The 14749-nt window shown below is 43.8% G+C and overlaps 1 protein-coding gene across 2 annotated transcripts; it reads left to right on the top strand.

Annotated features, from left to right (window-relative positions):
- Nucleotides 1-399: 399 nt before the first annotated feature.
- On the top strand, nt 400-13430 carry smc2 (structural maintenance of chromosomes 2). 2 transcript variants are annotated; one of them, XM_042066124.1, is made up of 24 exons: nt 400-741; nt 2008-2157; nt 2279-2401; nt 2492-2530; nt 2618-2728; nt 2943-2987; nt 3108-3341; nt 3505-3654; nt 4691-4924; nt 5449-5608; nt 5811-5928; nt 6580-6718; nt 7240-7359; nt 7551-7755; nt 8043-8178; nt 8444-8568; nt 8970-9163; nt 9757-9900; nt 10241-10435; nt 10780-10980; nt 11442-11558; nt 11709-11869; nt 12446-12593; nt 13043-13430. In XM_042066124.1, the coding sequence occupies exons 1-24, from the start codon at nt 574-576 to the stop codon at nt 13223-13225; spliced, it is 3600 nt and encodes a 1199-aa protein (XP_041922058.1). In that variant the 5' UTR covers nt 400-573; the 3' UTR covers nt 13226-13430. The 2 variants fall into 2 exon arrangements, with proteins under 2 accessions (XP_041922058.1, XP_041922057.1); XM_042066123.1 differs by lacking the exon at nt 400-741 and adding an exon at nt 1299-1591.
- The last annotated feature ends 1319 nt before the right edge of the window (nt 13431-14749 follow it).

Genomic DNA, 14749 nt, shown 5'->3' with positions numbered 1-14749 from the left:
AGAATGCATAGTAAAATAGGCTTATGTATTGTTAAATAAATGTTCAGCATGCATAAAATGTACATCTGTCGACGTTTTTAAAAACAGTTACACTGCAGCAAGTAGCCCTTGGCTTAATTAATAATTTTTCAGTCTCTCATGCTGTCAACAGGTGGCAGTCTGGAGCAATATTTTGCCATTCAAGCCCCTTTTTGCTCAGACAAATGGGCCTGCTTAAAATAGAGTATTTTAAAACGTTATGATATTACTGACTACTTTGAATTACATTACATGTAAATATTCTCTATATCGAAATTAAATGTGTTTTTCCTAAATAATGTTCACTGAGATAAGATTTTAATTAATTTTAAAGCAGGCGGAGACAGGACCGCACTGAAGCTTCATGCCGCCTGGCGCCAAAATTCAAGTTCGAAAAAAGTTAGCTTTAGGACGGTGTGTTTACGTAGTTGTTGCACAAGTGTGGTTACAATATTGTCTTTTGATCATATATTTATGAGGATTTGGATGAAAGGTTTAACCTGTCTTTGGTGAGCTACAACGGACTCAATACGGAACTAAAAAGCTCGTATCAAAATGTACATAAAATCTATTATTTTAGAGGGGTTCAAATCCTACGCAGAGAGGACAGAAATCAACGGATTTGATCCACTTTTTAATGCAATCACTGGGTTAAATGGCAGCGGGAAATCTAACATTTTGGACTCAATATGCTTTCTCCTTGGAATATCCAATTTATCTCAGGTAAGTTTTGATTTTACACTTACGTCAACCTTAGTCTGTATCGATATGGTAATGTGGCTAACGTTATTGGGAGGCACAATAATGCTATCGCTGGCTAGCCGATTCACTTGTCACTCGTTGGTTTACTAGCCCAAGGTGAGTTGTGTGATACCGCACTCACTTTGGTAATATTACATTCTCAAAATTGAATTTCTCAAACCTGTTTGTTCAAACATTATCTAGTCACATTACATTAGCAATTTGTTATTCTTTTTTTGAGCACTTTGGGAATGCCTTTGCGCATTCCTGTAAATGGAGTAACGTTAGGGCCTAACGTTACAAACGTGTGATATGTAGATGTATATTATTTATATAACATTAGGTCCAGAGCCATATAGATAGCTCTGATTAGGTCCTTTCATGAGTTACAGCAGTTGTTCTTGTTTGACAACCATTATGCTTCATCTGTGACTTCACCTTTTTTGTCACACACACGTACGTCACAGATCACTTGGAGGTGCAAACAATATCGGATTTTTGGTTGGCATATCATAGGAGATATAGAAATATCATAGGAGTGATTCACCTCAAAAAATAGACTGGAGTAACTCAACATTTGACACCTCCGATATGTTTAGTGTTCTAAAGGTTGTAGTTACCAAATTGATAGCCAAGGAGCCAGAAGTGAACACACATGGATAGCTATAAAAACGGTGCTTTCATTATACAGCTAAACATGACAAAAATTATAACCCTTGAGCCAGTTCCTTACTATGTGATCTCAATGGCGATGCAGCGTTTGTTTGCACCTCCAACAGCATGGCGTACCTGGTTACCTTCCAAAAACGCCCTCGAACGCCCACAAATACCCGTATGTTTGTGTGAAAGAATTGGGGCTCTACAGAGTACAAAATGTTTACTAATGTAAAATAAATATTCATTATGTGAGGGGTTTCATAGTAGCATGCCAAATTGAGTACGGTGTGGTCATGTGCGTCAACATTTCTACAAAAACAACCTGTTTTGATGGACTCAAAATCATGATTGCGGTTCGATTTGTATAAATTGTTTTATTTCGAGAAATGCTCTTCGAGACCCCACCATCACTGGCATCACCAAAGCAACTTAGAAAAGTGATAATATTAGACAGCAATGTTGTTGATTTACAAGTTTGCAGATAAGTAAATAAGATGTTATTTTCTCTTGTAAGTGTCATGGTTGATGGTCAGCAATGGGGAGAAAAACTGTGTATTTATATTTCAAACACCTGCTATTTTCTATGTTTAGGTGAGAGCAACCAACCTTCAAGATCTGGTGTACAAGAATGGACTGGCTGGAATCACGAAAGCCACTGTGTCAATCACTTTTGACAATTCAGACAAAAAGCAGAGTCCACTTGGATTTGAGACACATGATGAAATCACTATAACCAGACAGGTAAGAGTAGTAAAGTAGTCATAAGAAGAAACATTGGTGTAAAATATGACCGTAGACATTAAGTTAACCCTAGTTCATCAGATGGTGTGTGTTCTATATCATTCTATGTTGTGTTATGTAGGTGGTAATCGGGGGAAGAAACAAATATCTCATCAATGGGGTGAACGCCAACAATACTCGAGTCCAGGATCTGTTTTGCTCCATTGGCCTCAACGTGAACAACCCGCATTTCCTTATCATGCAGGCAAGATATAAGCTTCCACAAACAATCCTCATGTCACTACATACCCTTTGTTGACAGCATAACATAATGTATGTTGCATCTCTCTCTCAGGGGAGAATCACTAAGGTCCTGAACATGAAGCCACCTGAGGTGAGTCATGCCTTCTCATTTAAGCAATGGTCCATGAAAGCCATGACCAGGACTTATCATTTCATATAAATGTTTTTTCTCTGTTAGATTCTTGCCATGATTGAGGAGGCGGCTGGAACACGCATGTATGAATGCAAGAAGATCAGCGCACAGAAAACCATTGAGAAGAAAGAGGCCAAACTCAAGGAAATCCAGACGGTGCGATTTCTGACAAATCTGTGGTCAAAAACAAAGAGTTTAGTTTTCAAATGATTTTCCAGATCTGCGTCTTTTGTTATGCCTGGAAATGCATTATCATTCTACATCCATTTGCAAGTTATGCCTGTATCAGAAAAGCACCAGTCTCCTATGCTTACTTTGCCTTTGTTTTGGCTATGCCCCTAATTTGGCATTGTGATTGATTGCTCCCCAGATATTGGATGAGGAGATTACTCCAGCAATGCAGAAACTGAAGGAGGTGGGGAAATCCTCTTTTGAATCCTCAGACATGAACACAGCACACTACAACATATTGTGACCAAGTTAAGACTTGGTCCAAGACAAAACCTTTATACCTCTTCTCTGAATGTCTCTTCAGGAAAGATCATCTTACCTGGAGTACCAGAAGCTCATGCGCGAGATTGAGCACTTGAGCAGGTTGTATGTGGCCTACCAGTTTGTGTGCGCTGAGGAGACCAAGCTGAAGTCGTCTGAGGACCTCCAGAGCATGCAGGATGCCATCGGCAAACTGAAGGAGAGCATGCTGGAGAACGAGGGCAAAGTCAAGGCACTCTCCCTGGAGATCCAGGAGCTGGAGAACAACCGAGATAAGGTTAGGCTGGTCTTGCGTATCTTTGAAACTCTAAACTGACATTCGTATTTACATGGACTTTCGTCACGATAAACCAAAGTTCAAAGTGTTAGTTTAAGGAAGCAGTATTAGTGACTGGAACTCAAACTCACTGTCCTGTCTTTTTTGTTGTTGGTGTTTTTAGGAGGTGGGCGGCATTCTGAAGTCTCTGGAGGATAACCTGTCTGAGGTGCAGAGGGTGGACGCCAAGGCTCAGAGCGCGCTGGACATGAAGAAGCAGAACCTCAAGGACGAGACCAAGAAGAGGAAGGAGCTGGTGAAGAGCATGGAGGAGGTGAGTGACCAAAGGCTCACGCACGCACACACACACACACACCACACGATGTGTCTTTGGCCCTCTGCCCATACATAGTTTTTTTTTTTTTTTTTTGCTTTTCATGGTATTATTCCTTAGCCTAGAAATCTAGACGCGCCCCTAGCGGCAAATTACATTTGCCGCCAGGGCTAGTCTAGCAACTCTCCGTTGGCTTGTGAGCTCCAGAAATCGAAACTCAATCAGGCCAATGAAATCGTGTATAGAGTCGTTAGGTGGGCTTAACATAATGATTGATGGCAGAGTTGCAACAGTTTGGCTGCTACTTGAAAACAAATAAGATGGATGTTGCTGTTGGCGAACAGTGTGACACGAGTTAAGCTTTTATTAAGTTGGCAAACGTTTGAACTAGCCAACTACTGTAGCTCCGCTGGTGGGAAACGCATGGGACTCATAGCGCTGCCGCTGTCCTTTTGCGTGCAGAGGGAATCTGAAAGACAATTGATTATCCTGCCCCTCGGACTGAGCACTGCGAACGGTGAGTGCCCAGAACCTACATTTTAATGTGGGTCTGGCTCGTCAGGCTAATTATTCCCAATCCCAATTACCATTTGTAAAATACAGGTTCATTCATGCACAGCTTGTGTAAATCACAGTAAAACACAAACATTCTAGATATTTTTGTTGCTGACGAGCCAGACCCACATTAAAATGTAGGGTTGCTAGACTAGCCCTGGGAGCAAATGTAATTTGCTGCTACTAGGGGTGCGTCTAGATTTCTAGGTTATTGCTGATGCCAACTTCTGTGTGAAAGTCAGCCTTTAACAGCAAGTACTTTTGCGGCAGTATCTTGCCAGGCTCAATGAGAGTCAATTCCATTTACCGGTATATACACTATTGCAAAGTACTTAGAAAACACATCATTTTAATAGGTGGCCATTACAAGTTGAAGCCACCTAATGGTTTATGGTACTTGCTAGACACTCTGGCTTCCTCGAGTGTTTTTTTGTTTTTTTGCATGCTATTTCGAACTCTGGCATTTCCTCGCCACCCACAGGACAAAAAGATGCTTGCCTCCAAGGAGAAGGAGGTGTCCAAGGCGACGGAGGGTCTGAAGGCAGTGCAGGAGAAGGGCCAGAAGGATGCCGAGGCTTTGGAGGCCGCCCAGCAGCACTTCCGCGCCGTCTCTGCCGGCCTGTCCACCAACGAGGACGGAGAGGAGGCCACGCTGCAGGGCCAGATGATGGCCTGCAAGAACGACATGAGCAAAGCAGACACGGAGTCCAAACAGGTGCGTCACACAGGTGCTAGGGGATGGGCGATGTAGACTTGAAACTATAAATGACAATATGAAAATAGTACTATTCATCACTGTTTTCTTGGCCAAGTCATGTCCGCTTACAGCCTTGAGAGCTGTGCAAACACAAAAAAGTAAAACTAGATCCTGACCATCATCAATTAACTCCTCTTCCTCATCTCTAGTTTAAACTCTTCATTCACATTCAGTCATGCTTGTTCAAGCCCACCTTGTCATACACATGTCATAAACTATATCATTAATATTGTGATATGATCTATCATGGGGAGGAATTCTACCAGTATATTGTTAACGATATATAATATAGCAAATCTCTAAGTAGTATTCCTGTCAATAAAGGTTTATTTTGAATGACCACACTGAATATTGGCAAAGAGTATAGAAGTAACTACTCTTTGATATTGGTTTGGCCGCTATATTTGTTATATTTGTGTGTGGAGCCATGAGCGCTTCTATGCTAATTGCTCTTCTTGCTCTGGCGTGCGTTGTGTGTCCAGGCCCAGATGCGTCTGAAGCATGCGCAGCAGGAGCTGAAGACCAAGCAGGCCCAGGTGAAGAAGATGGACAGTGGCTACAAGAAAGACCAGGACTCATTCGAAGCGGTCAAGAAATCCAAGGACAAGCTTGAAGCTGAAATGAAAAAGCTCAACTATGAAGGTCTGTATTAAAACAGTCAAGCCCTGGCTCCTGACTATTGCTGGTTGTAAGTAAATGAGGCGTTTTACCATGATAAAATGGCAATAGAAAAAGACAAAGAGATTTTATCCCGTACAATAATGTGCCATCCAGTTAGTAAGAGCACAGGGACGTATGTTAGCTTTAACACTAAAAAAAACTGACTGTCTCTGCTTTTGGACAGATGGCAAAGAGGAGGGTTTGATTGAGAGGAAGAGACAACTGTCCAAAGAAGTCCTTCACCTGAGGGAGAAGTATGAGTCTCTGATGGGCCAGTTCCCTAACCTCCGCTTTGAGTACACGTAAGTATGTCCCTTTTACTATTGCACAGGATGAAAAGCTCATGACTGCAATATTGCACTCTGCACCACCTTTAAATTACCATCATTGAAAGATCAGTTGGTTGAGCATGTCTTCATGTCTGTTGGTTGAGCATGTCATCATATTTGTTTAGATTGAGCATGCATAGCATATCTGTGTCGGCTGAACATGTCTTCTTGATGTCTGCTGGTTGAGGTTGTCTTTTCATGTCTGTGTTGGTTGAGTTTGTCTGATCATGTCTGTGTTGGTTGAGGTTGTCTTTTCATGTCTCTGTTGGTTGAGGATGTCTGATCATGTCTGCTGGTTGAGGTTGTCTTTTCATATCTGTGTTGGTTGAGGTTGTCTGATTATGTCTGTTGGTTGAGGTTGTCTGATCATGTCTGTTGTGTTGGTTGAGGTTGTCTGATCATGTCTGTTGTGTTGGTTGAGGTTGTCTGATCATGTCTGTTGTGTTGGTTGAGGTTGTCTGATCATGTCTGTTGTGTTGGTTGAGGTTGTCTGATCATGTCTGTTGGTTGAGGTTGTCTTTTCATGTCTGTGTTGGTTGAGGATGTCTGATCATGTCTGTGTTGGTTGAGGTTGTCTTTTCATGTCTGTGTTGGTTGAGGATGTGTTATGGCTGTGTTGTGCAGAGACCCAGAGCGGGGCTGGGACAGGAGCAAGGTGAAGGGTCTGGTGGCAAGCCTGTTCTCGGTTAAAGATGTGTCCACTGCCACAGCGCTGGAGGTTGTTGCCGGAGGCAGGCTTTACAACGTTGTTGTCGACAATGAGGTCAGTCTATGGAAAACTCTAAGCCAGTAGGGCCTATCCTTCTCCAGTATCTTTCTCCAGTCAAAAGTGAATTGGGGTCTTGTCAAATAAAGGGCCTTATAAGATCATAATAAAGGTTGGTAATAAAATACATGTGTTCTGTTTAGACTTTACACGAATTCGTTGCAATTAAAAAATAAATTTGAGGCTGAATGAATTTCGCCCTTGGTGTTTAAAGACTAATAAAAAAAACATATTTAATTACCTGTGTGATTTCGTGCAAACATTTCATCTGAAAATTTGGATTTGGTGTGAAAGGGCCTTAATGCAGGTGTTAAAGCATCCACTTCGAATAATATTCTTCAAATTTGCTGTGAAGGCAATATAGCTTTAATATAATAACTGGCCAACTCATAGGGTCTTGGCATACCAGTTCCTCATAATCCTGTCACTGCAAATACTTTGATCAGTTCTGTTTGTGCCTCGTCAGTGCACCAGCCCAACAGAAACCATGAACATGTGGGTGAATGTTCTCCTTTTAGGTCACTGGCAAGAAACTTCTGGAAAAGGGGGAACTGAAGCGGCGCTACACAATTATTCCCCTCAACAAAATAGCAGCCAGGACCCTGAATGCAAATGTCGTGAAAAACGCAAAGGACCTGGTATGTTTGCACAATGTTTGTTTATAGTAACGGTCAATGAATTAAGTACTGAAAATGATGCTGCAAATTATGGTCACTCTATGAGGTCTCAAAGTCAACTTGACTTTTATTACTTGATTTTATTTATGCCACATTCACATGCTTCCATCCAAATGACTAATGTTTTCTTAATCCTGTGTGCTTTGCTTCAGGTGGGTCCGGATAACGTCCACACAGCTTTGTCCCTGGTGGGCTACGAGTCTGAACTCCAGAAGGCCATGGAGTATGTCTTTGGTACCACGCTGGTGTGCGACACTCTGGACAACGCTAAAAAGGTGGCCTTTGACAAGCGTGTCACCACCAAAACCGTTACCCTCGGAGGAGACGTGTTTGACCCACAGGGAACACTGACTGGAGGTGCGACACAAACCCTCCATCCCCTCTGTGTTCAAATATAATTCAGAGTTTGAAACTTTAGAGAGAGTACAGTGTATTTGTTGCCCTGACACTTAGCCTTTCACCTATTTTTAAATCTTAATAGAGCATAGTGCGGTGTTCATTCCGAAACAATTATATGTAGTCAGAGGCTTCTTCAGATGTCCGATGGCCACACTCAGGAAGTGTTTAAAACATGTTTTGGTTTTGTAGAGAGGAACTTTTCTCTCGGTACCCTCTGTCTTCTAAAGTTGGATATTGTGTTGTAGGAGCGCGGCCCCAGATGGCCTCTGTGTTGTCTAAGCTGGCTGAAGTGAAGGACGTCCAGGATGATCTGACCGCTAAGGAGGCCGAGCTGACCAGTGTGGAGAAGGAGATCGCTGGCCTCAGAGGCACTGCAGATAAGTGAGTGTTTTATGAGCTTTTTTTTACCCCAGTTGTTCAGATCCAACTACAGGGGATACAGTGAAGGAAATAAAAATAAAGATCTACCTGTACTATAAATGCATATCTTTATGAATTTTGCTAGCAATCATATTTATGATTTGGAGACTGGCTGCTGACCTCTTCAGCAACTGGAAAGGGATGACGTCATATTCTCTAGTCTTCAGTTTGTTGTTGAGCTGCGCTGGCATGCGGTGAAGTTTGAATGACCACATCTGCCCTGCAGGTACCGCAACCTGAAGCAGCAGCTCGACCTGAAGACAGAAGAGGCTCAGATCCTGGAGACCAAACTCCAGCAGAGTTCCTTCCACCAGCAGCAGGAGGAGCTGGATGCTCTCCAGAAGACCATCGGTACTGTACAGACTCTCAAGCAGCACCCTCCCACTGTTTTCCTTAATCCATTAGCGTTAGGCCTATTCTTCTCATATCTGAAGCTGGTCGTTCTTTGCCAGTTCAGCAAATGCTTTCTGTTTGACCATCTCAGATTTGTCTCAAAATCTGAGAACATGATTTCACTAAATCTTATTTGGAGATATAACTAAAATTACAAAAATATGTTACCCTGTAATATTTCAGTAGTATTATCTTGCATATTCAGACCTCTCTCTTTGACAACCAATTTGAAATAAAAAAACATCATATTGATCTAATACTGTGCACATAATACTATGTTAACAGGCCTTTTTTATTAAAAAATATCTGGCATTTAAAAAATTGGCTCTAAGTGACCGAGGCCATGTTTGTGGTCCTAGAGGAGAGCGAGGCCACTCTGCAGAAGACTAAAGAGGTCCAGAAGAAGTCCGAGGAGAAGTACAAGGTGCTGGAGAACAAGATGAAGAACAAGGAGGCTGAGCGGGAGAAGGAGCTGAAGGCAGCCCAGAAGAAGCTCAACGAGGCCAAGAGCAAGGCGGACGCCTACAACAAGAAGCTCAAAGAGCAACAGCAGGTAGACTTCATCTGCTCCACCAGTCACTCTCCGACCTCTTCAGCTATCACATAGTGGGGGGGGGGGGGGTATTATTGTTATTTGTTCCCATGAAGGACTTCACCCATTGGCATAACTCTCTCCTGTTAAAAGTGTTTTCAGACATTAGTAAATCACCTGGGTCCTATTAAGGTGGTGATGTTCAGCCTTGAGGGTTGTTGGAGCTGTAGGCATGGCGAAACCCTGCTGCTCTTGTGTTGATGCATTTAAAAATGCTGTGTGTTTAGGGCTTCTTCATGCTGTTATTTACAACTTTAGCCTCAAACTGGCTCCCCCCCCCATTCTTCATGCTCTTTGAGAAACCCTCATGGGGTCTTGAAAAAGCACTTTGAAAGGAAAAATCAATATTGCAGGCCAGGCAAACAAATTTGTGAGGGGCAGTTTATTTCTTTCCTGTTCCCAGTCCATCATGTCCACAGCAGACTGACCGGTTCTCTCATTTTGTTTTGTCTCTTTTACTTTTTCTGTCTCTCTCCACACCCCCTCCTTCCCCTCCCTCTCTCTCTATCAATGTCTCTCTGTCTGGCTGGCCCTGTCTCTCGCTCTCTCTGTAGGAAGTGGAAACTGCGTCTCTGGAGCTGGAGGACCTGAAGCGGGAGCAGGCCGGTTACCAGCAGCAGATTGAGGCCGTGGACGAGGCCATGAAGGCCATCCAGGAGCAGATCGATGCCATGTCCGAGGCGGTCGCTGCTAATAAGGTACAGACCACAGCAGGAGGACAAAGCACTGAGTGGAGTGTTCACTCCAAATGAAAAGAGAGGAAACTGATTCTCAAACAGCTGAAATATTAAAATAGAATTCCTGAAGGACGCGCCTTTAGTGGGAGACTAAACCCATAATACCATAGATGATGAACTTGCATTAGGCTGATGGCCATCTTAAAGTACAGACACAAACATTATAATCATCAAATTGAAGTCTTGATTTTTATTTATTGATTGATTTTTTTATTTTTTTACTGTCATAATTCCCATGATACAACAGAGTGAAATGCTGCTTCCTCTATGGTAAAACTACTGTGTGTGCATGCATGTGCAGGACGCGGTGAAGAAGGCCCAGGAGCAGCTGAGCCAGCAGAAGGAGGTGATCCTGGGCCAGGAGCGTGAGATCAAGGGCAAGACGAGCGAGGCCAACCGCCTGCGCGAGCACAACAACGAGGCCCAGCTCAAGATCAAGGAGCTAGAGCACAACATCAGCAAGCACAAGAAGGACAGCGCCGACGCTGAGGCCAGGGTCCGTACACACACACACACGCACACAGGCACAGGCACACACATGCACACAGGCACAGGCACACACATGCACAGGCACACACATGCACATTGACCACATTAGCTCTGTACACACTTGGGTATGATTTCTGCTCACCTACTTCTAGTCAGGTGCTACCCTTTAACATGGATGGTGATGTGAAATGGAAGCTGCGGATAGCGCCTGTACCGTCTTGCTGGTAGCCTTTGGCTCCTGTATTTAGGATGATCATTTTGTTGGCAGATCAGCAGTTCATTACTTTAGTTCAGATGCTGGGAGACCTTACTTAAGTTACATGACTCCTGACCTTTGACCTTGGTGGACAGGTCGCTCGGATGCTGGCGGAGCACGAGTGGATCACCTCGGAACGGCACCTGTTTGGCCAGCCCAACTCGGCCTACGACTTCAAGGCCAACAACCCCAAGGAGGCGGGCCAGCGCCTGAGGAAGCTGGAGGAGACCAAGGAGAAGCTGGAGAGGAACGTCAACCGCCGCGCCATGAACATGCTGAGCGAGGCCGAGGAGAGGGTGAGGAGCACCGCCACTCTTCACTCCTTTTGTTTGTTTGTTTGTTTGTTTGTTTGTTTTTAATTAATTGTTGCTGGCCAAAGTCAGTACAGTGCACTCTTGACTCATCAGAGTCATCAGACTGCACTCAGAAAGAATTGAAACACAATCAAGCCCACAAAACAAAAACACTTGGTGAATTTTGTAAAGCTTTGATCATCTTAAAGGAGATATTGGATTTTTCACATAGATCTCCGTTTCTCGAGGTCACTCTGTCGGTACGAACAAAAACAATCAGGTTTTGCCTAGCTCGAGTTGCTAGTTCCAACAGCTAAAGTAGCCAGGCAGCTACAGCGCTACACTGTATTGTTGCATAAAAGCTGTTACAAAATAGCCAAAGAAGTACGCACAAGGAACATTTTGCCTTTTAATTGTCTTTTTGTCATTTTAAATTAAAATTGTTTTAATTTCTCCCCTTTTAGTACAATGACCTGAAGAAAAAAAAGAGAATTGTGGAGAACGACAAGGCCAAGATCCTTGAGACCATTCAGGAACTGGATGAGAAGAAGAATGAGGCTCTGAATGTGGCCTGGCAAAAGGTGTGGCAGATTTAATGTCCGTCATCTTGCTTTTTTTACTTCGTGATACTCCGAAGAAGATACTCTAGCCAGGATCAGTGATATTACTGAAGGTTTGATTAGGCTGATTCAGGTAATGGATGTGCTCTGTTGTGGTGTTTTGATGACAAGGTGAATAAGGACTTTGGCTCCATCTTCTCCATGCTGCTGCCCGGTTCTGACGCGCGGCTCGCCCCGCCTGAGGGCTGTGGGGTTCTGGACGGGCTGGAGTTTAAGGTGGCTCTGGGCAACACCTGGAAGGAGAACCTGACAGAACTCAGTGGGGGACAGAGGTGAGCTAATGAGCCTCAATAAATAAATGTTAAACTCTTTATGTCAAGGATAAAATGATGTCAGTATGTCAAAACTAAGCGTCAGGCTGGCTTAACAGCAGTCGAGGACTACAACTACACGGTAACTTGCAATAACGTTTCAATCTGTTGCGGTTACTGTGTTCAAGCTTATAACACTGTAACACAGCCAACACAAATTCTGACATTCTGAACAGTCCAGAACTGGTACATTGAACATTGATGGGCTTTGTGAACCTGCTCAAACTGCACAACAAATAGGACGGGAATTTGGTCCGACTGGGTTAGACTGAATCAGGGATAAAATTGAGCCAAAATCGTGTAGTGTCTACCAGCTATATAGACCTTTGAAGAGAAACTGAAGAAGAGAAACATTAATTATGTCTATAAGAATTGGACATTATTAGGGACAAAAATATATATTTACAGAGATTTCCTCTCAAATCCTACTGCCTCTAGACTCGGGGAGCCAGAGGCTGAATCAATGAAATGTAATAATTTCATAATAATAAAAAAAGGTTTACTCATGTCTTCCTCTTCTATGCTGTAATCCTGCAGATCTCTAGTGGCCCTGTCTCTCATCCTGGCCATGTTGCTGTTCAAGCCGGCTCCCATCTACATCCTGGACGAGGTGGACGCCGCTCTGGACCTCTCTCACACACAGAACATCGGCCAGATGCTGCGCACACACTTCACACACTCACAGGTGCGTGCCGCCTCGTCTCGCACGTTCACACTCTTCCTCGCGCACTCTTTGGCACCCGTGTCACAGCTGGGGGACTGTCCACTGTCTCAAACACTGAACTCAGACAGGCTCTGTCATGTCAGGACTGACCGTAAGACTTGAGGCGTGAGTCCGGAGAATCTAGCCACAGTGCATTGTCATTGTGAGTACAAGTCAGATTTCCCATTTAAGGGAGTCGAAGAGCACATGATTAGATACCTCTGTGAGTGGCACTTGAAGCAAATTGATGCTTTGCGTTCACAATAAACCACTTAGCTGGAATTGATGCAGATAAAGTTAGATGTAATGGGAATCGGCCATCTGGTGTGTCTGGAGCCTGGTATTATTCAAGACCAATAGAGTATTCCTCTGTTTTTATGACCTTCTAATATGACTGAGAGGGAAACTTACATTCTCCTGTGTCTTTGTAGTTTGTTGTAGTGTCGCTGAAGGACGGCATGTTCACCAACGCTAACGTGCTCTACAAGACCAAGTTTGTGGACGGCGTGTCGACAGTGTCCCGCACAGCCCAGGTGCAGGAGGGGAAAGGACCCGGTCAGAAAGCCCAGGACAAGGCCAAGATCAAGAAACAGCGACAGATCCTGGCCAACTAATAAATAACCTGCTCCATACAATACAATAAGTGTCTCCATTCTCTGTCTGTTTCATGTCTTTTTTTATGTGTTGTATGTGTTCTGTTTCTCTTTACTGGTCAGCTGTTTCCAAGCTAAATTATGTCTGTCATTTATTCCTGTAACACCCATATATGATTTTATACAGCATTGTATTTTATGTCTAATAAAGTTATACAAAACATGATTACTCCTTTGACTGGTAGATTTGTTTTCTAAAAAGGGGAAATGTAATTTCACGTCAACACAGTTTAGTTTTTACAAAAATGCAGTGTCATTTTAGCCACTAGGTGTCTCACTTTGACTAAGGAGGAGTTATTGCGCCACGATGGCAGATTTGGAACGCCAGAGATTCTCCCCACTGAGTTCATCTGATTGTGAAGCCAGAGAGATTGGTGCTCCATTCATAGACCTTCACTCATCTGATTCAGCTGAGACCTAATGTTTCAGGTTGAATGTGTAAATATCACACACTAGCAGTGTTTCCTTTTGAACATGAACTGTACAAAAGCAGTTCACAGTGAAAATGTTTGGAATAGAAATATACAAATATCATGTTGCTATGCTTTTGCAACTTTTCCTACAAGATATTCCAGCCAATGTATGGATGAGCTTCGTAGTAGCCTTTCTCTCTGCCAAAAAAAAAAAAACATGAGCATGCCAACGTATGTAAAATATTTCACATTCCTTCACTTCCAAACCTCACTTCCACTGCCTTGTGCAGTGTCCTCTTACAGATACACACATACAGAGCATTGCACGGTTTCCACTTACACACACTTGTACTCACCAGCAGCACGCAGCCTGGGGATCCAGCCCAGTCATGGTTGCTTGGTAACTGTTGGCGTGGTGTGGTTGCCAGGGCAGCGTGGCAAGCGAGAGGGGAGGGGGTCGCGGGCATAGACATAATATACATAGACGCCGCATCGACCGCTGCTCCCTACTAGCGCTGACGAGATTTGGAGCCGCCATCTTGGACCGGTCATCCACTCCACTCAGTGTAATCTGTTTGGCCGGTGCAATGAGCTGTCAGCACACTTAATTAATCATATCTCACTGAATACCGAACAGATTTTCACGCGGTTTTTTTTGCTGCAAAGGTCATACATGTAGCTATGATACAGGCCACATTGTTCGAAAATACAAAATACAACCAATAGTACGGTAATGTTAAATCTTACTTGTGAAAAGTAAATCCCCCGAGTATGGTCCGCCGATTTGAGCAGGAACATGCTGCACAGTGCTGTCATCTTGTGTTTTCTGCTGTAACGCAATGAGGAGTATGACCGGTCCAAGATGGCGGCCGCATTTCTTGTTTCCAGCAGCCAATGCGGCGTCTATGTATATTATGTCTATGGTCGCGGGTGGGACGGGTGCTCTGATTTCTAGTCAGGAGGGAAAGGGAGAGGGGAGGCCCCCGTTTGCACCAGACACACAGCGCTAATGAACAATAGACAGGGCTGACTGCGCCTCCGGGCTAGGCAGAGACCAGGCTCGCGTTCAGGG

This window comes from Alosa sapidissima, chromosome 16 (assembly GCF_018492685.1).
Source record: "Alosa sapidissima isolate fAloSap1 chromosome 16, fAloSap1.pri, whole genome shotgun sequence".
Taxonomy (NCBI): domain Eukaryota; kingdom Metazoa; phylum Chordata; class Actinopteri; order Clupeiformes; family Clupeidae; genus Alosa; species Alosa sapidissima.
This window is presented reverse-complemented; position numbering and strand designations above follow the sequence as displayed.

Bases quoted from the DNA above. Each gene is read 5' to 3' on its own strand.
- smc2 (XM_042066123.1), top strand. From the start codon at position 1,415: ATGGATAGCTATAAAAACGGTGCTTTCATTATACAGCTAAACATGACA. The intron at 4,925-5,448 runs GTGCGTCACACA...TTGTGTGTCCAG, and splicing joins CAGACACGGAGTCCAAACAG to GCCCAGATGCGTCTGAAGCA. The intron at 11,870-12,445 runs GTGAGCTAATGA...GTAATCCTGCAG, and splicing joins GAACTCAGTGGGGGACAGAG to ATCTCTAGTGGCCCTGTCTC.